General features: G+C 45.1%; 1 protein-coding gene across 2 annotated transcripts in view; it reads right to left on the bottom strand.

Moving 5' to 3' along the window:
- Positions 1–19,856, bottom strand: part of SAV1 (salvador family WW domain containing protein 1) — a 36,571-nt gene extending 16,715 nt beyond the window's left edge. The window contains exons 1-3 of one of the 2 annotated variants that reach the window (XM_074996188.1): positions 19,620–19,856; positions 13,606–13,761; positions 736–1,006 (exon numbers count right to left, since the gene is read on the bottom strand). In XM_074996188.1, the coding sequence (XP_074852289.1) occupies positions 736–1,006; positions 13,606–13,761; positions 19,620–19,713 (521 nt within the window). In that variant the 5' untranslated portion in view covers positions 19,714–19,856. Of the gene's footprint in view, positions 1–735; positions 1,007–13,605; positions 14,047–19,619 lie in introns of both variants that reach the window. The other variant, XM_074996187.1, reaches the window with a different exon arrangement.
- Positions 19,857–20,725: the final 869 nt, after the last annotated feature.

Here is a 20,725-nt window from a genome sequence, read left to right on the forward strand (position 1 = left end):
CGGATCATTTCCGACCATTTTACCTGTTACCACTGCCTTTTTACTAAAATGGGGACTGTGGGCCAAACAAAACCAAAAAGCTGATTTTAACAAATAGACAAGTATCAACCTAAAACTCCCTTGATTTAGCACGTGTTCTAGTTACACTTGGCACAAGCTATTCCAAAAGTACCCCAAGTTTCATCGTTAAATAGCCATCTATTGTTCCACAGGGAGATTTTTCCTTCTCACATAAAGAAACAGCAGGAACAAGTGTGTTTGATTACACTAACAAAAAGTCATCAACCCATACGTTGTGTAGTAGATAAAGGGGAACTTTCATTTTAGAGCAGACCTAGCCAATGCTTAAGATGGTAAAGGCCCTCTTCAGGAATAGTATTATAGGCTATTTGGGAAAACTGTCTCCTGGAAGGTGAGATTTAACAGTCTCCTTCTGGCCAACATTTTTCTGCCCCTGAAGTATTGACAAAATTAATGAACAACGATATTAAATATGATGCTGCATTGCTCTTGATTAGTTGATAGCAATATTCTGTGATCTCGATTTACTTGGGAAACTGAAGCCTTAAGGTTATCCCCTTGTACAATTAAAGTGGTTTGGGTATAAACCAGTAAAGTTTCACATATGAAAATACACAATGCATCTCTGATGTACTTAGACAGAAAAGCATGATTGTTCCTAGACTAAATTCTATTGGAATAGTCAACAACAAAAATCTAACATCCATGGCCTACCTGGGAGCACAAGGATGTTTGTACTGAGCTCTTTTATTGATGTGATCTACATAATACACTCCAAATTCTGCTGACTCAACTCTTTCCCATCCAGGAGGCAGCCCCTCACGCTCAAGTGGATGGCTCCAATGAGTCGTATTAGTGTTATGATCAATGTAGTATTTCCTTCCTCTAATAGTCCAGTCCACAGACCATCCAGGAGGAAGAGGTAAATCTTCAGAGCTGTGATTTGTTAAGTTTCCTAATGATGTGGCAGGAACCCTGCCAATGCCTGAAAAAACATCAGAGAGCTCAGCAAAGCTGTCAACAATGCTTGCAGTTGACTGACATCCCCCTCCCTACCCAACACCACGTAATTACGTTTCTCAGAGAAGCTGTAAAAGATTGTCATTTTCTCAATGAACTATAACTCAACAATAAAGGCTCAAGTAGATTTACAACTTGTATATTCACACAGTGTTTTTCTCTACATATTTCAAATTAGAACTGGTCAAATAAATTGCTAGTTATTAGGTAGTTAAAACAACATCATACGTACGGACTGACATACAACTAGTAGAACAATAATCCTTTTGTAACTCAGGTCTCACTTCCTGAAAAAAGCAAAGTAGTACAGTAGAACCAACAAGAAGTCCTGTGGCACCTTACAGACTAACAGATATTTGGGAGCGTGAGCTTTCATGGGCAAACACCCACAAAAGCTTATGCCCTCAAATATCTGTTAGTCTATAAGGTGCCACAGAACTTCTTGTTGTTTTTGAAGATACAGACTAACTCGGTTACCTCTCTGATACTAGTACAAGAGAGTCTCATGATTCACAAACTTAACGTTCGCAAATTTGTTTATTTGCGAGCGGCTGCTTCCCCAGGGCTCCAGGTAGATGCGCCAGCAGCTGCTGCCTCCCCCAGGGCCCTGGGCACCCCCCCCGTATTTGCGACAAATCAACATTTGCGAGGGTTGTAAACACGGGAGCATAACACCCAGCTGACCTGCCTCCACAAGTCTCTGTCAACACTTACTGGCTGCACTTACATTAGAGACTTGTGATAATGCATCCAGTTGGGATGAATTTGCAATCATATTATTAATAGGGATGTAAAATCCTGCTTCATGAGTTAACTGGTTAAAAGCTAGGTTTAACCAGTTAACCAATGAAATGGGTGGGGGACAGGTGGGGAGCTGCCCTGGGCTGTGCCACCCACACTGGAGTGCCCCAGCTCATGGTTCACTGGGGACAGAGGCTGCCCCAGCTCAGCTGAAGTGTTCCTGCCTGCAGCACTGCCATGGATAGAGGGTGCTCCAGCATGGCCAGATCAGCCCAGTAGCAGCGGCCTGTGGGGGGGGACCACGGTTCTGCCTGCCTAATTGGCACGTACAGCTCCACCTTTGTACTCAGCCGTTCACTTTTGCTATCAGGGGAAATTACGAACATGGTTTCCTTCTCACAAGCTCAGCCACAGATCAACACTGACACATGAATGACGTTCTTTTCAACTTTACACTTACCAGTTTAGATACAGTATAGCTCAAATATCTGCCTTACACTTCACCTGCACTGCATGATATTAACTGTCAGCAATAAGGTAACGGGAAATTATTCAAAGAGGAGAATGATGTCCACTTTCCCCTGCCAGCCCCACTGAGCACAGGCCCTGAAAACAAGCGCAGCCATCTTTGAATTCCTACTGGACACCTCTGCACTAAGGCTTGGCCTATGTTTAAAAATTAGGTCGACCTAGCTACGTCACTAGGGCTGGAGAAACCATGTCCTAAGCACTAAGGTTAGGCTGACCTAAGCCTCACCAGTGGAGATGCAGCTAGGTTGATGGAAGAATATCTGCCTCTTGGAGAGATCGATCAACTACACAGATGGAAAAACCCCTTCAGCTGACACAGGAACAGTCTATCCTGTGATACTACAGTGCTGTAGCTGTGTCACTGCAGCCACTCAAGCACAGACAAGGCTGTACTTAAATACATTGATTACCACAAAAAACAGACAAGAGTGCAGAGTGGGAAAGGGAAAACTGTAATCAATGATGTTCAAGTCTCTTACTTTCCCTCAGACGACCCAATGCTATTTTGGCAATGTTTCTTGACTTCAAAAGCACTACTCAGCCAAAGTAGTTTGTTTAATCCCTGGGTGGTTTTTTTTTAAGTATATAACTGAAAAAACAGTCAATTATGAAACCAAAATCTAGATTTACAGGTAATGAAGGGGCTAGAAGTACTACAGGTTCAACCTCTCTAATCCAGCACCCCCGGGACATGACCAGTGCCAGCTGAGAGGATCTGCTGGCCACATGAGGTCAGTTTTATCCAGAAGCATTACCAACATTTCCATTGCTCACTGGGCTCTTAGACTAGCTCCCAACTTTGAAGGGGGCATGGTAATTAGGGTGTCGGGAGATTACTAATGAAGTGCTGCAGTGCATATACAGCATTTCATTAGTCTAAATCTTCCCCGCAGCAACTCTGAAGTGCCAGCCTGCATGTAGCCGTGGGTACTTTGAAATGCCCGTGCTACTTCCAAGTCCCTGTGCTACTTCCAAGTCCCTTTACTCCCCAAAATTTTGAGGAGTAAAGGGACTTTGAAGTACCTGCGGCTGACCCGTCGCCACATGCAAGCTGGCACTTCAAAGTTTCACACTTGGAAGTTGCCGCGGGGGAGATTTAGCCTAATGAACTGCTGCATATGCACCATAGCACTTCATTAGTAATCTCCCAACACCCTAATTATCATGCCCCCTTTGAAGCTGGGGGCTAGTCTAGACACAGCCCTTTAGGGGTAAACTGGAGCTAAATAACAGCACAGAACCCTAAGAGCCAGAACTGGTGGTGGTAAACAAACTTTAAGGGATTATAGAAAACTTGGTCACACCCATGATAAGTGGTCATCCAGCTAATTACAATCATGCTGGAGTATGAATGTTGCTGGCTGAGAAAGTTCCAGACTAGAAAGATACAACCTGTAGAAGTTCTTGAGAAGTTTTAAGTGACTTCTTACATTTTCACGTAAGCTGCCTTCTTAAATCACAAAAACCACTGTTTTCTTAAGGCTGTTGAAAGTTTATGAGGTCAGATTCTATTTGTGAAGTATACCTTCTCATGCCCTTTGAACTATTGTGACATTCAACTATTTTTATCTTTATTTAGACATTTGTTTGTATAACTGGAATTACTGAATATCAAAATAAACAGTACATACTGCTTCTGTTTATAACATTCTAATGAAGGAAGTACACAGCAGATGCTTCCTCTAAATGAGACTATATATACAAGAATATGCCCTACTCTCATTTAGAACAACAGAAGAGGAAAAAACTACTTTGTTTTCAAGACCAGTTAAGTATCAATAGTAAGAATGGCACTACTTCAAAGCTAGATTGCTGTTTAATCTTTTTCATAATTGCTGACCAAAGAAGGGAAGGGCATTTGAAGTATTAACAAGGAAAATACTGAGTTACAACCAGACATTTTACTGGACTGTAAGACAACCCGAAACACAACATACACACAAAGATATACTGCATAATACCACCTGACAGGTAACAGTCACAGAAGATTTCAAGAACACGGCGTTGAGGAGCTTTCAATCAGAATATTTTCCACTTCCATAGCACCTGAGGATCCCAGAGGTTTATTAGTGCACAATGAAAGGCACTAAAACACTCCACAAACCCCATGGCTCGGAGAATTCAGAACTGGATTCAGACAATACAAAGCAGGGATTCTGACCAGCACTGCTCAAGAAACAAGTTAATTTTAAGTCAAAGTTCTCTCTAAAGTGAGACAACAGATATTTAAAGTCAGATGGAATTTCAGTGTGCCTAGTAGTGGGTGGCGCGTCCCCAGTCTACCTCCTTCACAGCAACTTTTAAAAAATTTGTCCTGTCCTATCCTGGCTAAAAGTTCTCTTTTCCCAGTACTTTCTTGGGTTAGAGCTTGGCCACCGTATTAGATGCTAGACAGGCTTTGCACTTCCTACTCAGAGACTAAATTGTTTTATCAAAATGGTTTCTGTTAGCACACACTTTCCAAATTAGAGCCTCTTTTTTTTTTTTTAATTCCCTGCTTACAAGTCAGTTCTCTCCTACAAAAGTTACCAAATCTCAGGTGTGGTCACAACTATAGTCTCATTTATTGCACTACGATCCCTGCCCAGACTGCATCACTGAAATCCTGTCGGTTGAAACCTGCCCTTTCTCATATGCCATTTCTGCTTCTCCCTGACTCCGATATTTTCTTTTCGCTTTAACTACTGGTCTTAAGGACTCTCAGTGCTGCCTTGCTATTTTTGGCTTGGCTTTTCTTCTATGGCATAACATGCTGCCTTCAGTTCAATCCTCTGAACTTACTGGTAATGAGCTTCTGAGTTTTTACATAGCGCTGCAAAGTAAAGGAATCCTGGTTATTCTAGTTGGCTCTCTTCAGGGATGCAGATGCATATTCTTTTACCAGAGTGCTAACTAAAAGTGTAAATGGAGACAGATCATTTTAATGATCCATATCTTACAACGCTTTTAAGCCAGGCTCCACACTGTCTCATTCTCAACACCTTCAGCAGCACAATGCTTCAATGTGAGCATCCAAGCATCAGTTTTTAGCATTATATATTGTGGCATCCAGAGACAATGCAAAGGGGATCCTCTGCATCACAATATCAATTCTTACAAAAGAGGACCTGCACTGCAATAGTACCCTTCAATTCAAAGTAAACTCCTCGTTTGCATATACACCATAGAGGGAACAAACTAAATGTATTCCCTATATTAGTTTTTAGTCCGATTAAAGTAATCTGTCCATGGGAATGCCATGCTTGGAAATTATGGGTCACTGGAATTCATTTTGAGTGGAGGTCTCACTTATGCCATGGATCATCGATGGAAAGAGAGCAGAAAACCTCAGAGAAGATGGGGGAAGTTGGGGCGGGGGGCAGCAAAGGGGCTTAGCGAGACTCCTCAATCTGTTACCACTCATCTGATGCAAAACCAAAACAGGTGGAGCAGTTTTAGACTCCACTGTACTCAAAACATCATGGAAATGGTTCAAAGGTTAGTACAGCCTAGTGAATAATAAGGCTCTCAGTCCAGCCTCCGATTCGTTCAAATGTCTTGAGCACTCTCATCCCCAAGCTGTTCTAGAAACCTGGTGTGGTTATCCCACTCTGCCTCCAAAATATCCAGATGGGAAAAAGGACAGGGAGAGACAGCGAAAACAATTTAGTTTTAGGTAGAGACAATAACACAAGAGCACGGGTGAAACTCCCCACCACAACAGCCAGTCAGCTTCATGCTTTATATATTGAGTCTGTTCTAGTAAGGCTATGATCTGAAGAAGTGGGTCTGTCCCACAAAAACTCATCATCTAATAAATTATTTTGTTAGTCTTTAAAGTGCTACATGACTGCTTTTTTTGTTTTGACCCTTCTATAGTGTGTCTAAAAAGCTGATATGGTTGCTAGGTGGACCTTTAAGGATGGTAGCGAGCATCCTCCTGGTTTAAGGTCTGATAAATAATCTAGAATGGTAGGTGTGGGTGTCTTCAGTGGGGGTAACTGTCTGGAGGAGCACCAAGATGTAAACCATTTCCATTTACAGACCTAAGTCTTTCACATAGAAGTTCATCTGCTACACATCAGTACTTCCTTGACCTGCTCAGAGCATAGTTTCGCTGAGGGACTGAGCCAAGAATCAACCATGCCATAAGACGTGATGTTCGTGGTTGAGGGTGGGTCAGAGTCCCTCAATTCTGTGTAAGGAGGTCTGGAATAATGGGGAGGGGGCATGGAGGGCAAAACGACATTCGTTGTAGCAGTGGGAACCAGTGCTGATGGTCCTATGTGGGTGCTATGACTATCAGATTGGCCTTCTCTAGCCTTGCCTTCTCCAGGACTTTGTGAATAAGAACAGGTGGGGGAAAGGAGTAGAGTAGGGGTTCTTTCCATGGTCTGAAAAAAGCATCCCCATGTGAGCCTGGGCCAAGACTCGCCCTGGAACAAAAACGAGGGCATTTCTATTGTTGTAGGTCGCAAATAGGTCTATCTGAGGAAAGCCCCAGTTGCGGAAGATGTGGCAAAGTATATCTGAAGGGATCTCCCACTTGTGATCCGGTGCAAACTGCCTGCTTAGCAGATCTGCTGCGACATTGCTGATGTGCAGTACATATGAGACCCTCAAGATTATGCCATTTGCCGCACAACAGTTGCATAGACAAATAGCCTCTGCACACAGTGAGAGAGATCTGGCCTCACCTTGTTCACTGAGGTCATAAATTGTGGTAATGTTGTACTGATGTCGAGCACTGCACCCCGAACACATGGTAGGAAGGGTTTGCAAGCACTGAACACCACTCTTAGCTCCAGCATATTTATATGTAGAGCCATCTCCTGTTGTGACCAGCATCCTTGCATTGATTTGTCTCCCAGGTGTGCTCCCCAGCCCATGCTGGACACATCTATCATTATTCTATCATTATAAAAACAGAAGTCTGGGGTTGGTGAAAGGGAACCCCCGATAGCAGATTTTTGGGTTTCATCCACCACTGCAAGGATTTTTGAACCTCTGCTGTTGGTGACACCCTCTTGTGAATGTTCTGTTCCATCGGCGTATGTACTGATGATAGCCAACATTGGAAACAGCAAAAATGCAGCCTGGCATTTTGGACCAGAGATGTGGTGGCTGCCATGTGACCCAGAAGCCGGAGGCAAATTATTGCCTGTGTCGTAGTAGTGTGCATCAGGATTTTAGTGATTAGTGACTGTATCGCATGAAAACGAGGTACTGGTAAGTATACTTTAGCCATGATCGAACTGCGGTAAGCCCCTATAAATTCTACGTTCTGTGTGGGCTCGGTGGTTGATTTCTGAAAATTGATGAGGCCCAGAGATTGAAACGTCTTCATGGTAATGCTTATCGTACGGAGGACATCCACACATGAGCAGCCTTTCAAAGGGCAATCATTTAGGTAAGGAAAGATGAAAACATCTAAGTGGTGTAGGTAAGCTGCTACTACCAAGAGCGTCTTTGTGAAGACTCTGGGTGCCAATGACAGGCTGAATGGTTGGACTTTGCATTGAAAATGATCTGTGCCCAGTGTGAAACAGAAAACGTCTGTGGGCAGGGTGGATAGTTATATGAAAGTAGGCATCTTGTAGGTCAAGGGCTGAGAACCAGTCCCTGTCGTCCAGTGCAGTAATTACAGAGGTAATGGTGACCCTCTTGAAACGTTGTTTGTGAAGATAACGTTGTTTGTGAGAGCCTGTAAGTCTAGGATCAGTCTCTATCCCCACTTTCTTCTCTGTGAGGAAGTAACGGGAATAGAATCCTTTTCCCTTGAATTCAGCTGGTACCCTCTCAACAGCTCTTATAGTCAGGAGGTGGTCCACCTTGCACTTTAACCTCATGAGAGGGGTCCCTGAAGAGGAACGGGGGGGGGGGGCGGGGGGTGGTTGGTGGAAGGGTTCTGAATGGAACAGTATAGCCTGCAGAAATGATCTCCAGCACCCATTTGTCTACGGTAATGGTCCGCCACTGCTGGTATAATGGTCTGAGGTGGTGGTGGAACAGGTGGTGCACTGGCAGTTTGCACTGGGCAATGAGTATGGTGTCACAGTCCTCAACACAGTAGTCAGACCTGCTGCCTTGTGGTTTGTGGTACAGGGTTATGGCTTTGCATGTTACACCACCCTGGGGGTCTTTGTTGTTGTTGCTGATGACACCCCAGGCCATAGCTAAGTTGCAGATATTGTGGCCGCCGAAGTTGGTAATTATAGCGGCACTGATATGGGTAGCATCTCTTCCTTCTGCATGGGGGGTAATACATACCCAGTATTTGCAAAGTAGTTCTTGAGTCTTTACTAGAATGTAAAACTGTATCTGTAGACTCAGCAAACAATTTCGACTTATCAAAGGGGAGGTCTTCCACCTTTGTTTGCAACACGGGTTTTGCTGGAAGTCTTAGATTCTTAAGAAGCCTATGCTGCTTTTCTTGTACCTCTGCGACTTGTATGTCCTCCGTCTGAGCAACCCTCTTAAACAGCTCCTGAAATTGTCTAAGATCGTCAGGAGGGGATATGCGGCCCAAGATGACTGCATCATCTGGGGATGACGAGGAAACATCTGTTTGATAGGCCTCCATTTGCTCTTCCATTATTTCTTCTGGCTGCTCCTCTATGGGTTCTGGGGGAGCAGGGAGTATTGGTTCTAGGCATCCTCTTGACAAGGAGTACCTATGTCTCTTTACAGGTGGAGATGCAGACTGTCTACGTGACGGACATGACTCTGGGGATCTGTTCCTGGATCTATGAGAGTAGAACTCTTTATAGTAGTCTCCGCGATGATATGGGTGCGAATAATAATAGAACTGTGATGCCAGTGAGGAAGATCGGGAATGCAAATGTCTCCTGAAAGTATGGTGGTGGAAGGAGTAAGGTAGGTAAAACTTACTCAATGACAGAGGAGGAGATGAAGATATCTGGCAAGAGTATTCACATGACTGTCGTGGTTGTTGTGAGGTAAGAGAAGGAGGTCTGAGCGAAGGAGGAGGTGGCCTGAGGAAGGGAGACAGAGGCGTGAGGAATGGTGATGGAGGCGTTAGAGGCTGCTCTAGTACAAATGGTTTTAGCGGGGAATTATGGGATAGCTGCAATGACAGGATAATCACGTCAGGAGAAGGATTATGGTGGTGGGTTTTAGTCCTCACCTTTGCGGGTTGTTGGACCGTGTGGTTGCCCGAGGTCGAAGTGTACGGTGCCAACGGAATGGGTGCGGACATAGTGGGTACCACACCTGGTACCATATGCCTCAGTGTGGAGTGAACTGATTGCTCCGAGGCACGCGAATTCCTCAGTTCCAAGGCTTGCCCATGTGCCTGTGGCATACTCTCTGAATTCCGCTCTCTAGGCTGTTTGTCCCTTTTAGATGTAGAGGGATCACGGCGTTAATCCCGCTCGTAGGTAGCACCGGCAAGGATCAAGTGGGGGAGGATCTCTTTTTCTTATGGCCAGAGTGAGCCAGAGTTTGCTTTGTGCTTTTGAGGCAGTGATGGACCCTCAGAGGGCGGGTGGGGGTCAGCTCAGCTGTCACAGGCTGGAGAGCCTTATCGAATAAAATCATCTTTCGCCTAATCTCCCTATCTTTTCTGGCTCCTGCAGTCAGTTTGGCGCAATGGGGACATTTCTGAGGTATATGGGCCTCCCCCCAGGCAGCAAATGCATTTGCTGTGGCCATCTGAAGCCAGCCTGGCTTCGCGGCATGAATTGCACCTTTTGAAGCCTGCTGCAGGCATTTTTTTTTTTTAAAAAACACAAACAGTATCTATATTTCTTTTTTCTTTTATGAATAGCAACAGTAGTTAACAGTGCTTAGCAGTTGTAAATGATCGTTAACAGTCAATAAGAACCATTCTTAAGCAACTCACAGATAAGTTTTAACTTATTAAGAACACCTCCTCTCTCCCCCCCTTTTTTAAAAAATATATATATAAAATAAAGAAACTCTTAAAATAGTGTAAAAAGGTAAGAAACTATTTACAGACAATTTTTAACTTTTGTTTCAGGCGTGTGTGGAGCACAAGCAAGTCTGTCTGCAGCTGCTGGCGGTTGAGAGGAACTGGCTTGGACTTGATTGTGCGTGTGACCAAAAGTTCACAAAGAGCTTAGCATGCTCCTGCACATGTACCATCTGGCTAACTATGGCTTGAAAATCTCCGAACTGCAGTGCCGGGGCAGGCCTGACACAGAGCACCCACGGGGACCGCTCAAAGAAGAACTTACCAGTATCTAGCCATTTTTACTGATGCTCAGTTAAGTGTGTCACAATAAAGATATGGGAATGACGGACAAAAGAGAACCAAGTTTAGAAATTCCCCTCTGCTTTCCAGAAACAAGATAAATGAAAGGGGCAGAGGGATTGTAAAACCACAAAATGTTGGCAAGGTAACAGTTTCAATAGATACATTTAGCCTGGTTTAGAAATTAATTAGCTTTCAAAAGACAATGTCCCATCTAATCACATAAGAAAGGCAGCTCTCTATTTTCAGAGCTTCAAAGTCTGTCGCTGTTCCACCGATCATCAATAATGCTTTCGAAAACTGTTCTGATCAGCCTACACTGGCACTTAACTCATTTTCAATATTGCTTTGAGAACTCTGTTTCAACAATGATTTACTGTTTCCTACAGCATGCAGCATTTTAAAAAAATTATGGCTGTAATTTAATAGGAACGCGCGACTTATGTGGATGACACGTTCTGAAATTCTAGACATAGATGTATTATATAGCATTTAGCAAAGAAAGCCAAATTGAAGATGTAAAGTCTTCACAATAAAGCTTTATTATGTACAGATTTTCAACAGTAATACTACTTTTATGCTTTAGAACTCAATTTCGTCCTCCCAACTGTACACTGAATAAAAAGTTTCTGTAACAGAAGCATAACTTGTTAAGTTAAAAATTCCATATACAAGGTCAGTAACCTTACAGTCTTGACATTCTTGAGGGCAGAGTTGTTTCCTTAGAGACAACAGATTTACTATTTTGCTTGCAGCTTACATGTAAAGAGGAACTGACAGTGAAAATACTTTATATACACATTTAAAACATTATCTGAAAAATACTGTTGGTGTAAGTTTTCTACACTTATGAAACGTTAGCACATCGGGATATAAGTTCTCTCTTTTTAAGGTCACTCTTCTACGGCTAACAATGATTCCGCAGATGCTTTGCATGGTTCATAGATTCTCAGCAGCTTGTCATTGTAAATAAAAGATTGACAACAAAATACCACACACAAAAATTCAGGAGTGCCATAACATCCATAAATCACATTTATAAAGAAACATCTTCTGGACTGTCACCCTTTCAGACTCCTGTGCCACTGGGCGACGAAAAAGTATTCCATGTCAAGAGGAGAAGGAAACACCCGGGCAATTTCTTTTTTTAAACTCACAGAAAGAAAGAAAAAAGCTGAAGAGCCCACCTCCCCTCAAAAAATCCCCACCCTCGAATTACTGTACTGTAGTGCCATGAAAGTTTGGATTATACAGATGATTGTATCTTCCCTCTTGTTTATAAACAGTCTGATAAATACCACAAAACTACAACCCATAATTTATGGCTGTCAGTTATTCTATATATATTTAATGGATACAGCAAAAGTCCATTGCAAGTTGAGAAAAGCAAGCCATACCACAGGGAGGTAATTTAAGAGTGCAGCTATGATTCATGTCAATTTTCATCGCATTTTAACAAGATGGGCTAAAAAATGAAAGTGCCTCAAAATTAATTGTGGGACAGTGTGTTTTAGCTCACCAGTATTTTGACTGAACTGGTCAAAACTTAAGGGGAAGAGTACTTCACAATCCATGCAAAGAATACTTCTTACCTGACTTCCATTTTGCACTCAAAACACAATATTCGTTTTTAATCAAGAAATTGTGGAGTATAGTGGGGCAGGATGGCCGCCCACTGACCTGGAAGGGGAGGAACCCTTCCGGAATCCTTTCTGGATTGAGCCTGGCCCCGCCCAGTCACCTGACCGGAAGTCAGGAAGACTATAAAACCACAGCCTGAGGCTTCATTCAGGACCCAGCCCCCAGGGTACTGAGAAGTCAGCTTGGTGCTCCCAGCTTGCAGGGGGGGACTAAGGACCTGCTGAGAGTGGCAGGCTGGATTGGACCCCCGGGATGCTGTCTGATCCTGGAAGCTCAGGAAGCCCAGGAGAAGCCACCTGACCCCGAAGATCAGCTGCAAACTCACTGCCGGCCTGCACCCTGGGTAAAGCTGAGGCAGTGGGATTTGCAAGCCACAGAGGCCTGGATTGGACCACCACCACCCCTGCCAGTTGGGGAACCCCTTGAAAGCCCTACTGGATGCCCAGGTATGCCTGGAGGGAGAGAACAGAGCTGGCCCAGGGGATAGAGAGGACCGTTAAAGCTCTGTGGGTCAGCCTGTTGTGGTCTGGATTCCCTGCTGACCCACATAGCAGCAGTAACAGCTGCTACCAGGGCCCCTGAGCTGGGACATGGTGGAGCGGGTGGGCCTGCATCCCCCACTGCCACCCACTTGCTGGGTGGCAGTCCCCCCTCTGAAACTGTTCTGTGCTGTCCTGCCCCGAGCTAGGGCCTGGGCCTCTTGAACCATTTGCTGGCCCACCCTCAGCTAGGGCCTGGGCTCACTTTGGAAAGGCGTGAGCTGATTTCCCCCAGCACCTGCCTGAGGTAAGGCAGGGGGCCGTGAACTGTTGCCTCTCACCTACCTGAGGCAAGGTGGAACCCCCCCTGCCAGGAGTTAATTAAGTTTAGTATTAAAAAGCCATCCTACAAAGTACCTTATAAAAAAATGTCTTAGCTCTCTTATGTGCATGTTTCCCTCTCTCCTCTAAAGAACACCTGTGGCCCTATTTCATAGCTGCCACAAACATAACCAAACCAACATGAAAGATGTTTCAGAAATGTAACTGAAACAGGAGAACTAGCCTGTAGAGTGCAATACAGGTTGAACCTCCCTAGTCTGGCACCATCCGTGGTCTGGCATCATTTTAGTTAACCAGATGTCCACTTATCATAGGTGTGGCCAAGTTTCTTGTGGTCCCATAAAGTTGGTTACAGCCATCTGTCCTGGCTCTCAGTGGTTTGTGCTGTTCCTTAGCTTTATTTATCCCTAAATGACTTTTAAGAGCCCAGTAGGGAGTGGGCATGTTGATAATGCTGCTGGACAATACTGACCTCCTATGGTTTGGCAAATTCTCTCCTTCAGCCAGTCAGGCCCCAAAGGTGCGGGATTAGAAAGGTTCAACCTGTACTAATAGGAAAACATGACTAGCAGTTTCATTAAGAAATACATCTCATTATGTAAAATAAGCACTTGCCTGAAGTATGCCTCCCTTGATTCTGTGACAGCCTTTGGAAGAGATCATTGTTGTGTCCATAATATCTATAGTCCTCATGTACACGGTCACTTAGCTGATGCCTCCTTTGACCATCATAAAAATCATAGTAGTAGCGGGCACTGACATCTCCATTTTCTGTAACAGAGTTAGCTTCTGTTAAAAAGGATTGGGAAGAAGAGCCATATTCCCGAGGGACATCGGTCAAATGTCTTGCAAGATAGGAAGGTGCAGAGAGTCTGTTGCTTTCTCGCCTCATTATTTCATGAGGTGGCCTCTGAACTGGAGTTCTAAGAAAACTTTGGTTTCTAGAAACTATTCCATCTGCAACGGCAGAGTAGGCAGAAGAACTTGAATCAGGAAGGCAGATATCAGTTCGTCTTGGAATGGTCGGACCATGACGGATAAATGAAGGCATCAGAGCTACAAGAAAAATACATTGTAACTTAAATACAAACTTTACTAAAACAAATGTCCCAATTAAGTGCAAAATGGGCATGCTAACTGCATACTGTACAAACCGGGAAATTCAAAGCTAAACTCTCCAAAGCAGCATTAACTCATTTTAAACAATTGTACACGAAAAAGTATTCTTTAAGAATGCACGTTTAGTATGAAACAAACATGCAGAATCAGAGTTCAAGGCCAGAAGGCACCACCAGATGAACTAGTCTGACCTCAGATGTATCACCTATGTATGAAAAGGCGCCTATACACTGCAGCCACATGCGCACTAAATCCAACACAGAATTAGATTTAAGTATCAGAGACCATGGGAGACTAAATTATTGCGTGCTACCGGGAGAGAATAGCAGGACCAAAGGGCAACAGTGCCCAAGATCTCTGCAATAGCAGGGAAACTGATGAACCGAAATCCTAGCAAATGACCCACGGCCCACAAGCCAATGGAAGATGAAAGACATCAAGGTCACTGCCAAGCTGAGTGGAGACTGAATTCTTTCCTCACACCACATACAGTGCTCAGTTAAACCTGAAGCATATGCACAAGAACCTACCAGCCTGCCACCTGAGGGAATTCTCAGTGTCACCTCAGAGCACCAGCTCACCTTGTTTTTCATTTCTCTATCTCAAATACCACAAAAGAATCTCAAGTCATCTAGCATTAAGCCACACAACAGCTATCTGAGGAACTTACCCACTTTTTTTTAAACAGATTGAGATATTAAGCAAAGAAGTTGATTAAACTGTAAGCGTATTAGCAGAGAGGGTTTTAGTTGGTTTGCATAGTGGCGTCTGAGCACGCAAGTGTTGAATCAGCACAACATCCGACAGTCCACTAAACAAAGTGTACAAGGCTGTAGTCCTGACCAGTCTCCTGTATGGGTGTGAAACCTGGACCTTGTATAGAAAACATATAAAACTGCGGGAGCGCTTCCACACATGCAGCCTGAGGTCAATACTGCACATTTGATGGCAGGACAGAGTTACGAACCAGGAAGTCCTGGACAGAGCAGGAACCACGAGCATCAAAGCCATGATTCTGAAAGCCCAGCTTCACCGGACAGGGCACGTCATATGAATGGAGGAGTCGAGAATCCCTAAGCAACTCCTCTATGGTGAGCTCTCCCAGGGCAAAAGGAATCAAGGTCGGCCTCGCAAGAGAGATAAAGACTGTGTGAAGGCCAACATTGCTCATACTGGTTTAAAACCAGATCAGCTAGAGCAGCATGCAAAAGACTGAACAGGCTGGCGTGCTCTCGTATGACAACTTTGAAGAGCAGCGACGAGTACGCCTCATTGATGCTCGTGAGAGGAAGAAAGCAACAGCAGCAGCCGCACCAACAGAGCCAGGACAATTCCTTTGCCCCCACTGTGAACGCCCATGCCATTCAAAGCTTGGTGTCCTCAGCCACATGCGAGTCCACAACCCATGAGCTTGTGCAAGCTCATCGGACACAATGGACTACCTACATAGTGGCTAGTACAACAACGTCTCTAGGTACAAATGCAGCTCACACATTATTTGTATTTCAGTAGCTTTGAAAGACCCAAACCAGAAGCACAATTGTGCTAAGCACTAAATGTGGGTATAAGAGGCAGCTCTTGCCCAGAAGAATATACAATCTAGATACACAAGACAGGCCAAAGATGAAAGAAGAAAAAGCAGCACAGAATTCATCTGACTTGTTCAAAATCATATAGCAAATCAGTGGCAGAACAGAACTCAAATCTGACAACTCCCAATCAAGCCCCCTATTACAAAGTCTGCACTTGTGCACTTATACTGAGTATCTAAGCAACTCGCCCAGCCTCAAGGAAGTCTGTTGTGCACACCCAGAAACAAAACCTACATTTTACTGTATGTATATAGCAGAGGTGGCCAGACTTACTGACCTTCTGAGCCACACATGATAATCTTCACAAGTTCAAGAGCTGGAGCATGCTTGCTGGGGCTTCAACCCTGTGGGAAGGGACCCTCTGAGACTTGAGGCTCCAGGCCTTGCTCCAGCTGAAGCCAAGACCCTGCATGCACTTCCCTCGAGGCTGAAGCCCCTGAGACCCCTTCTCACCAGAGCAGAAGCAGCCTCAACCCCACCTCAGGGCAAGAAGCCATGAACCTTCCCCACTTCTCTCCCAGCCTGGTAGGGAGAGAGAGGACTGGGAAGAGGGAGCTCTGAGAGCTGCACTTTTACAGTAACACAACCACATGTGGCTCACAAGCTGCAATGTGGCCATCCTGGTATGTAACATGGCTTAGCTAGCTATGCTGCAATTCATAATGATTAATTTCTCAACAATGTTACATTAACATATCATAGCATTTAATATCTCAGCCTTGAGGAAACTGCCACAGGACATGAACACTAATAGTTATTCTGGTTCAGAATCTAAACCATATGTTTCTGCCCCTACCAAGTTATCTTATTTCTCTACTATAAACATAGCCCCTATCAAACAATGGCATAAAGCACGAGCAAAAAATTACCATGCATGCAGCAAAGCACCAACCCAGAGTGGTAGACCTCACTCAGGAGAAAAATAGGCTGACATTTTCAACAACGGTTTCTAAACTTCGTCTTTAAATTTCATCTCAATAGATGCAGTGAATAAATAATATGCCATAAGAGTGCTATGACATTAGAGACACAAAGTATTATTTCGCAACAAAGGTCTGAAAACTTTTCTAATGTACAGACAACTCTAAGCTTTTAAAGGTTTACATATTGTACCTTTAATTTTTAAATCTCACTTGTCTCCTTTCTCGTGGGGAAATACAGTAATGTCATGCTATTATTTCATAGATTCAAATATTTTTAATTTTACATGCAAATCTGATTATCAGATTATTGTTACAGAGAAGAGTGTTTTATACCCTTATTTTACTAAGACGGCTGAACTGACTTCATTCACACACAATTCAGTATCACTCTGTAAATTAGACATTTTAAAAATGTAACCTAAAATATATTCCAAAACCCAATAAACACAACCTAAAGAACTGAAAGATCATTTCCAAAAGCATGTTTGCAGATTGTAGACTAGTGAAGGTAACACTTCCAACAATATGATGCATTGCTGTCCAACTGAGGCTTTGTCTTCACTGCTGAAAAAAAGAAGATTGGTTAACCCATAGTAAAACCACATCTACATTAGCTAGCCTACCACAAAATCCTAGAGGAGGTAAGCCAGGAGATGGAAACACCTGTGGGGAATATAGTGCCGACCTTGCTTGCTGATAAAAACTACAGATGCTTGTCTCTGCTAGGATCTTACAGTGAGATAAGTGTCATATTAATTATGTTCCATAAAATCTGCCTTTCAACAGTGTAAATATAGTTTTAGCTTGCAAAAAAATAATTAAAAATGGACTTTAGGAAATGTACAAACTGCTGCAATTCATAAGGGCTATGTGTACACTTAGAGAAATCCTCTTTGAAGAATACTAATGAGGCACTGAAATGCATATTCAGCGCCTCATTATAACACCGCTAGCCACAGCACTTCGAAATTGCTGTTTTTTTTGCTCCCCCGTGGCTCGTACAGATGCACCAACTTCGAAATCCCCTTATTTCTATCTGCAGAAAAGGATCCTTGTCTGGCTGAGCCATGCGGGAGCAAAAAGTAGCAATTTTGAAGTGCCGCAGCCGTTTGCATTATAATGAGGTGCTGAATATGCATTTCAGCACCTTATTATTATTCTCTGAAATGGCCATTAGCATGGCTCTTTTGAAGATTTCTCTTAGTGTACGCACGGCCAAGAACAAGTTATTAAAAATGAACATCATGACCTTAAATAAATAAAAAAAGCACATTTCTGTGTGAAGATTATACTGCCTTCTACCACTAACTATCAACACTGCTGGAACTGAGAGATAAGTCTGCTTACAAAGTAGATTTGAAAATATATGTATAATCCATAGCTTCCTCTGTTCATGAAGATCTTTCCATACAGCAACAGGTAAAAGAACCTTTAGTTTAAAAACATGGTATGTGGAACATCTTAAAACTACAAAAATCAGGCTAGCAGGGTTGACAATTTCCTGGGAAAAAATAGATTAGGACGGGGCATTGGTAAAACTGGCTTAGATCAGAAGAAAATAATTGCATCACTGGCCAGCAAGTTCTGCAAGCACAGAAGTCCTTTCAAACACTGGATATATTTACTCAAAACTGAGAAACAGTGACACTGTAGATAGGCCAAAAGTTCGTCTTCCACTACAAAATCCTACATGGCCAAATAGATCTGGACAAAGTATGATATTCTACATGCTTCTAATTGCTTAAACCTTCAAGCCTACAATTCTCAAGTACTGTAATTTGTATATAATGTTGAAAGTTGACATGAGTCATGACACAGAATTTCCTTGACAAAATACTAAACCAAAATGTACATAGACATTCTGATGCTCAATATTATAGCTACACATATTAGTATTACATCCAATGCAGTTTTATTTTTCATTGATACATGCCTAAATTAACCTTCAAACCTATTGCCTTACATAACTACAATTTGAATAGGTAACTAAACCCAAATGCAGTGCACTGTGTATTAATAAAACTTTTTAAAGTAGAAAATACATTAAACTAGGACTAACCAGTTTTTATCCTGGAAAGTAGAAACCATGATTTTAGCTGGCAAAAACCACCTCTGGTTACCACCATGCCATTGCAGCTAGCTAGAGGATTTGTGGGCAGGTGTGGTATTTCAAAAGTTCTAATGAGACTTAGTGTTCATTTGATTTATTGGGTTTGTGGTAGCACCCAAAAGACCCCAGAGTGGGACTGGTGCCCATTGAACTCACCAAGGCACTAACAAAACACACAAGAAAAATGAGTCGCTCCCCTTAAAGTGTATACCTAAAATTAAAAACCAATACCAGCAAGCTTGGCACGAAGAAAACAATTCACATACATACAACTCGCGTACACTGATTAATACTTCTTGCCATTTCCACACAACTAAGAGTACCCATGCATCACGCTGATGAGGGAATCCCCTTCAACTGCAGTCAAACAGAGCTGCAGGGGCCTTCCTCCCCCTCACGTCTGACTCCAGACTCAGGGGAGCAGACACACCCACAGCCTACTCACAGCCCCAAGCCCAGGGCAGGTTCCCCAGTACACCCTGGAAAATGCTAACCTCTCCCCCTCAGCTCCAGGCCCAGGGCAGGGCCCCACCAGCCCCCACAGGGAATCACTCCCCTCTTCCCCCCACCCCAGCTCCAGGACAGGCTCCCAGCAGCCCCCCCGAAGGATTAGTCCCCTCTTCCCACCAGGTCCAGGCTCAGGGCAGGCTCCCAGCAGCCTCCCCACGGGATCACTCCCCTCTCCCCGCCAGCTCCAGGCCCAGGGCAGGCTGCCAGTGCCTTCCCCCCCGCAGGGATCGGACCCCTCTCCCCGCAAGCTCTAGGCGCAGGGCAGGATCCCAGCCCCCCTCCTCCCAGCTCCAGGCCCGGGACACGCTCCCCCGGCCTCCCGGAGGCCGCTCCCGCTCCCGCCCCTCCCCGCGCGGCGGCCGAAGCGGGACTCACTGCGCAGCAGCGGGCTGGTCTCCTTCTTCACGTACTTGCCCTGCACCTCGCCGGGTTTGGAGAGCTCCGTGCGCGTCTTCTTCCGCAACAGCATCTCCCCCCACCCCCGCCGGGGGCGCGGCCGCCTCACTCCGCGCGGCGCCCAGTGCTGCGCCGCGCGGCCCCCGCCTGCATCGTACGCCCGCGCTCAGCTGCTCGGGACCGCGCCGGGCCAAGCCATGTGTGGGGCCCCACCTCCCCTGCGGCCGCGCCTGCGCGCAAAGCCTTCTGGGCCACCGGCGGCGCCCGCCTGCCCCCCCAGGGACAGCGGCCCGGCGTCGCTGCGCGCCAGCGCCCCCTGCGGCAGGGAGGCCGCCAGCCGGCTGCGCTGTGCGCGCGGGACCCGAGCAGGCGTTCGGGGGCCGTTCGATCAGCAGGGGCGGGGCCTCATCCTTGGCCCCGCCCCCACTCCAGTAACAGCAAAGGGGGAGGAGGGATGGCGTGAGGGGGCGTGGCTCCCTAGGGGGAGGAGCCTGCAGGCTCCCTGTAGGAGGCAGGGGCTCAGTAGCACCCCCAGCCTCAGGCTGAGCGCTTGCCTTTGGGCCGCCTCAGGGCGGGGTGCCTGGAACACCCCCTTGGACAGGGACTCTGGTGGCTCCGCACCCCAACTGTGCTATTGAAAGTCTGATCAGTGGCAGGGCAGGGCTAAGGTGGGCTTCCCACCTACCCTGGCTCTGCCTCCTCCCCCACCACGAAGCTGGCCTGATACTGTTTAGACTGGCACTGCTTGAACATAGAGCTCTTCATTCCCACCTGCTCCATCTCACGCTACAAGCTAGAACCCCCCCAGTGGGGCTAACCCCCAGTGACCTACCTCTGTTACTATGACAACCATCTGATCTGTCACGAGGACCACCCAATGAACACCACAGACATCCCCCTTCATAAGAATTTCCTCTTAATTGAACAAACAGTAAACCAGGGAATGAGGGTAGACAGCTTCAATTCCCTGCCAACGCTGGTGATTATTTTGCCCCCTAACGAAGGGTTAGCATTAACTAAAGATACAGCTGTTAAGGCTTTGTTCTCTAGGTGGATTATGATCACATATGGTGTTCTAGCATGTG

This window comes from Carettochelys insculpta, chromosome 6 (genome assembly GCF_033958435.1).
Source record: "Carettochelys insculpta isolate YL-2023 chromosome 6, ASM3395843v1, whole genome shotgun sequence".
NCBI classification, from domain to species: domain Eukaryota; kingdom Metazoa; phylum Chordata; order Testudines; family Carettochelyidae; genus Carettochelys; species Carettochelys insculpta.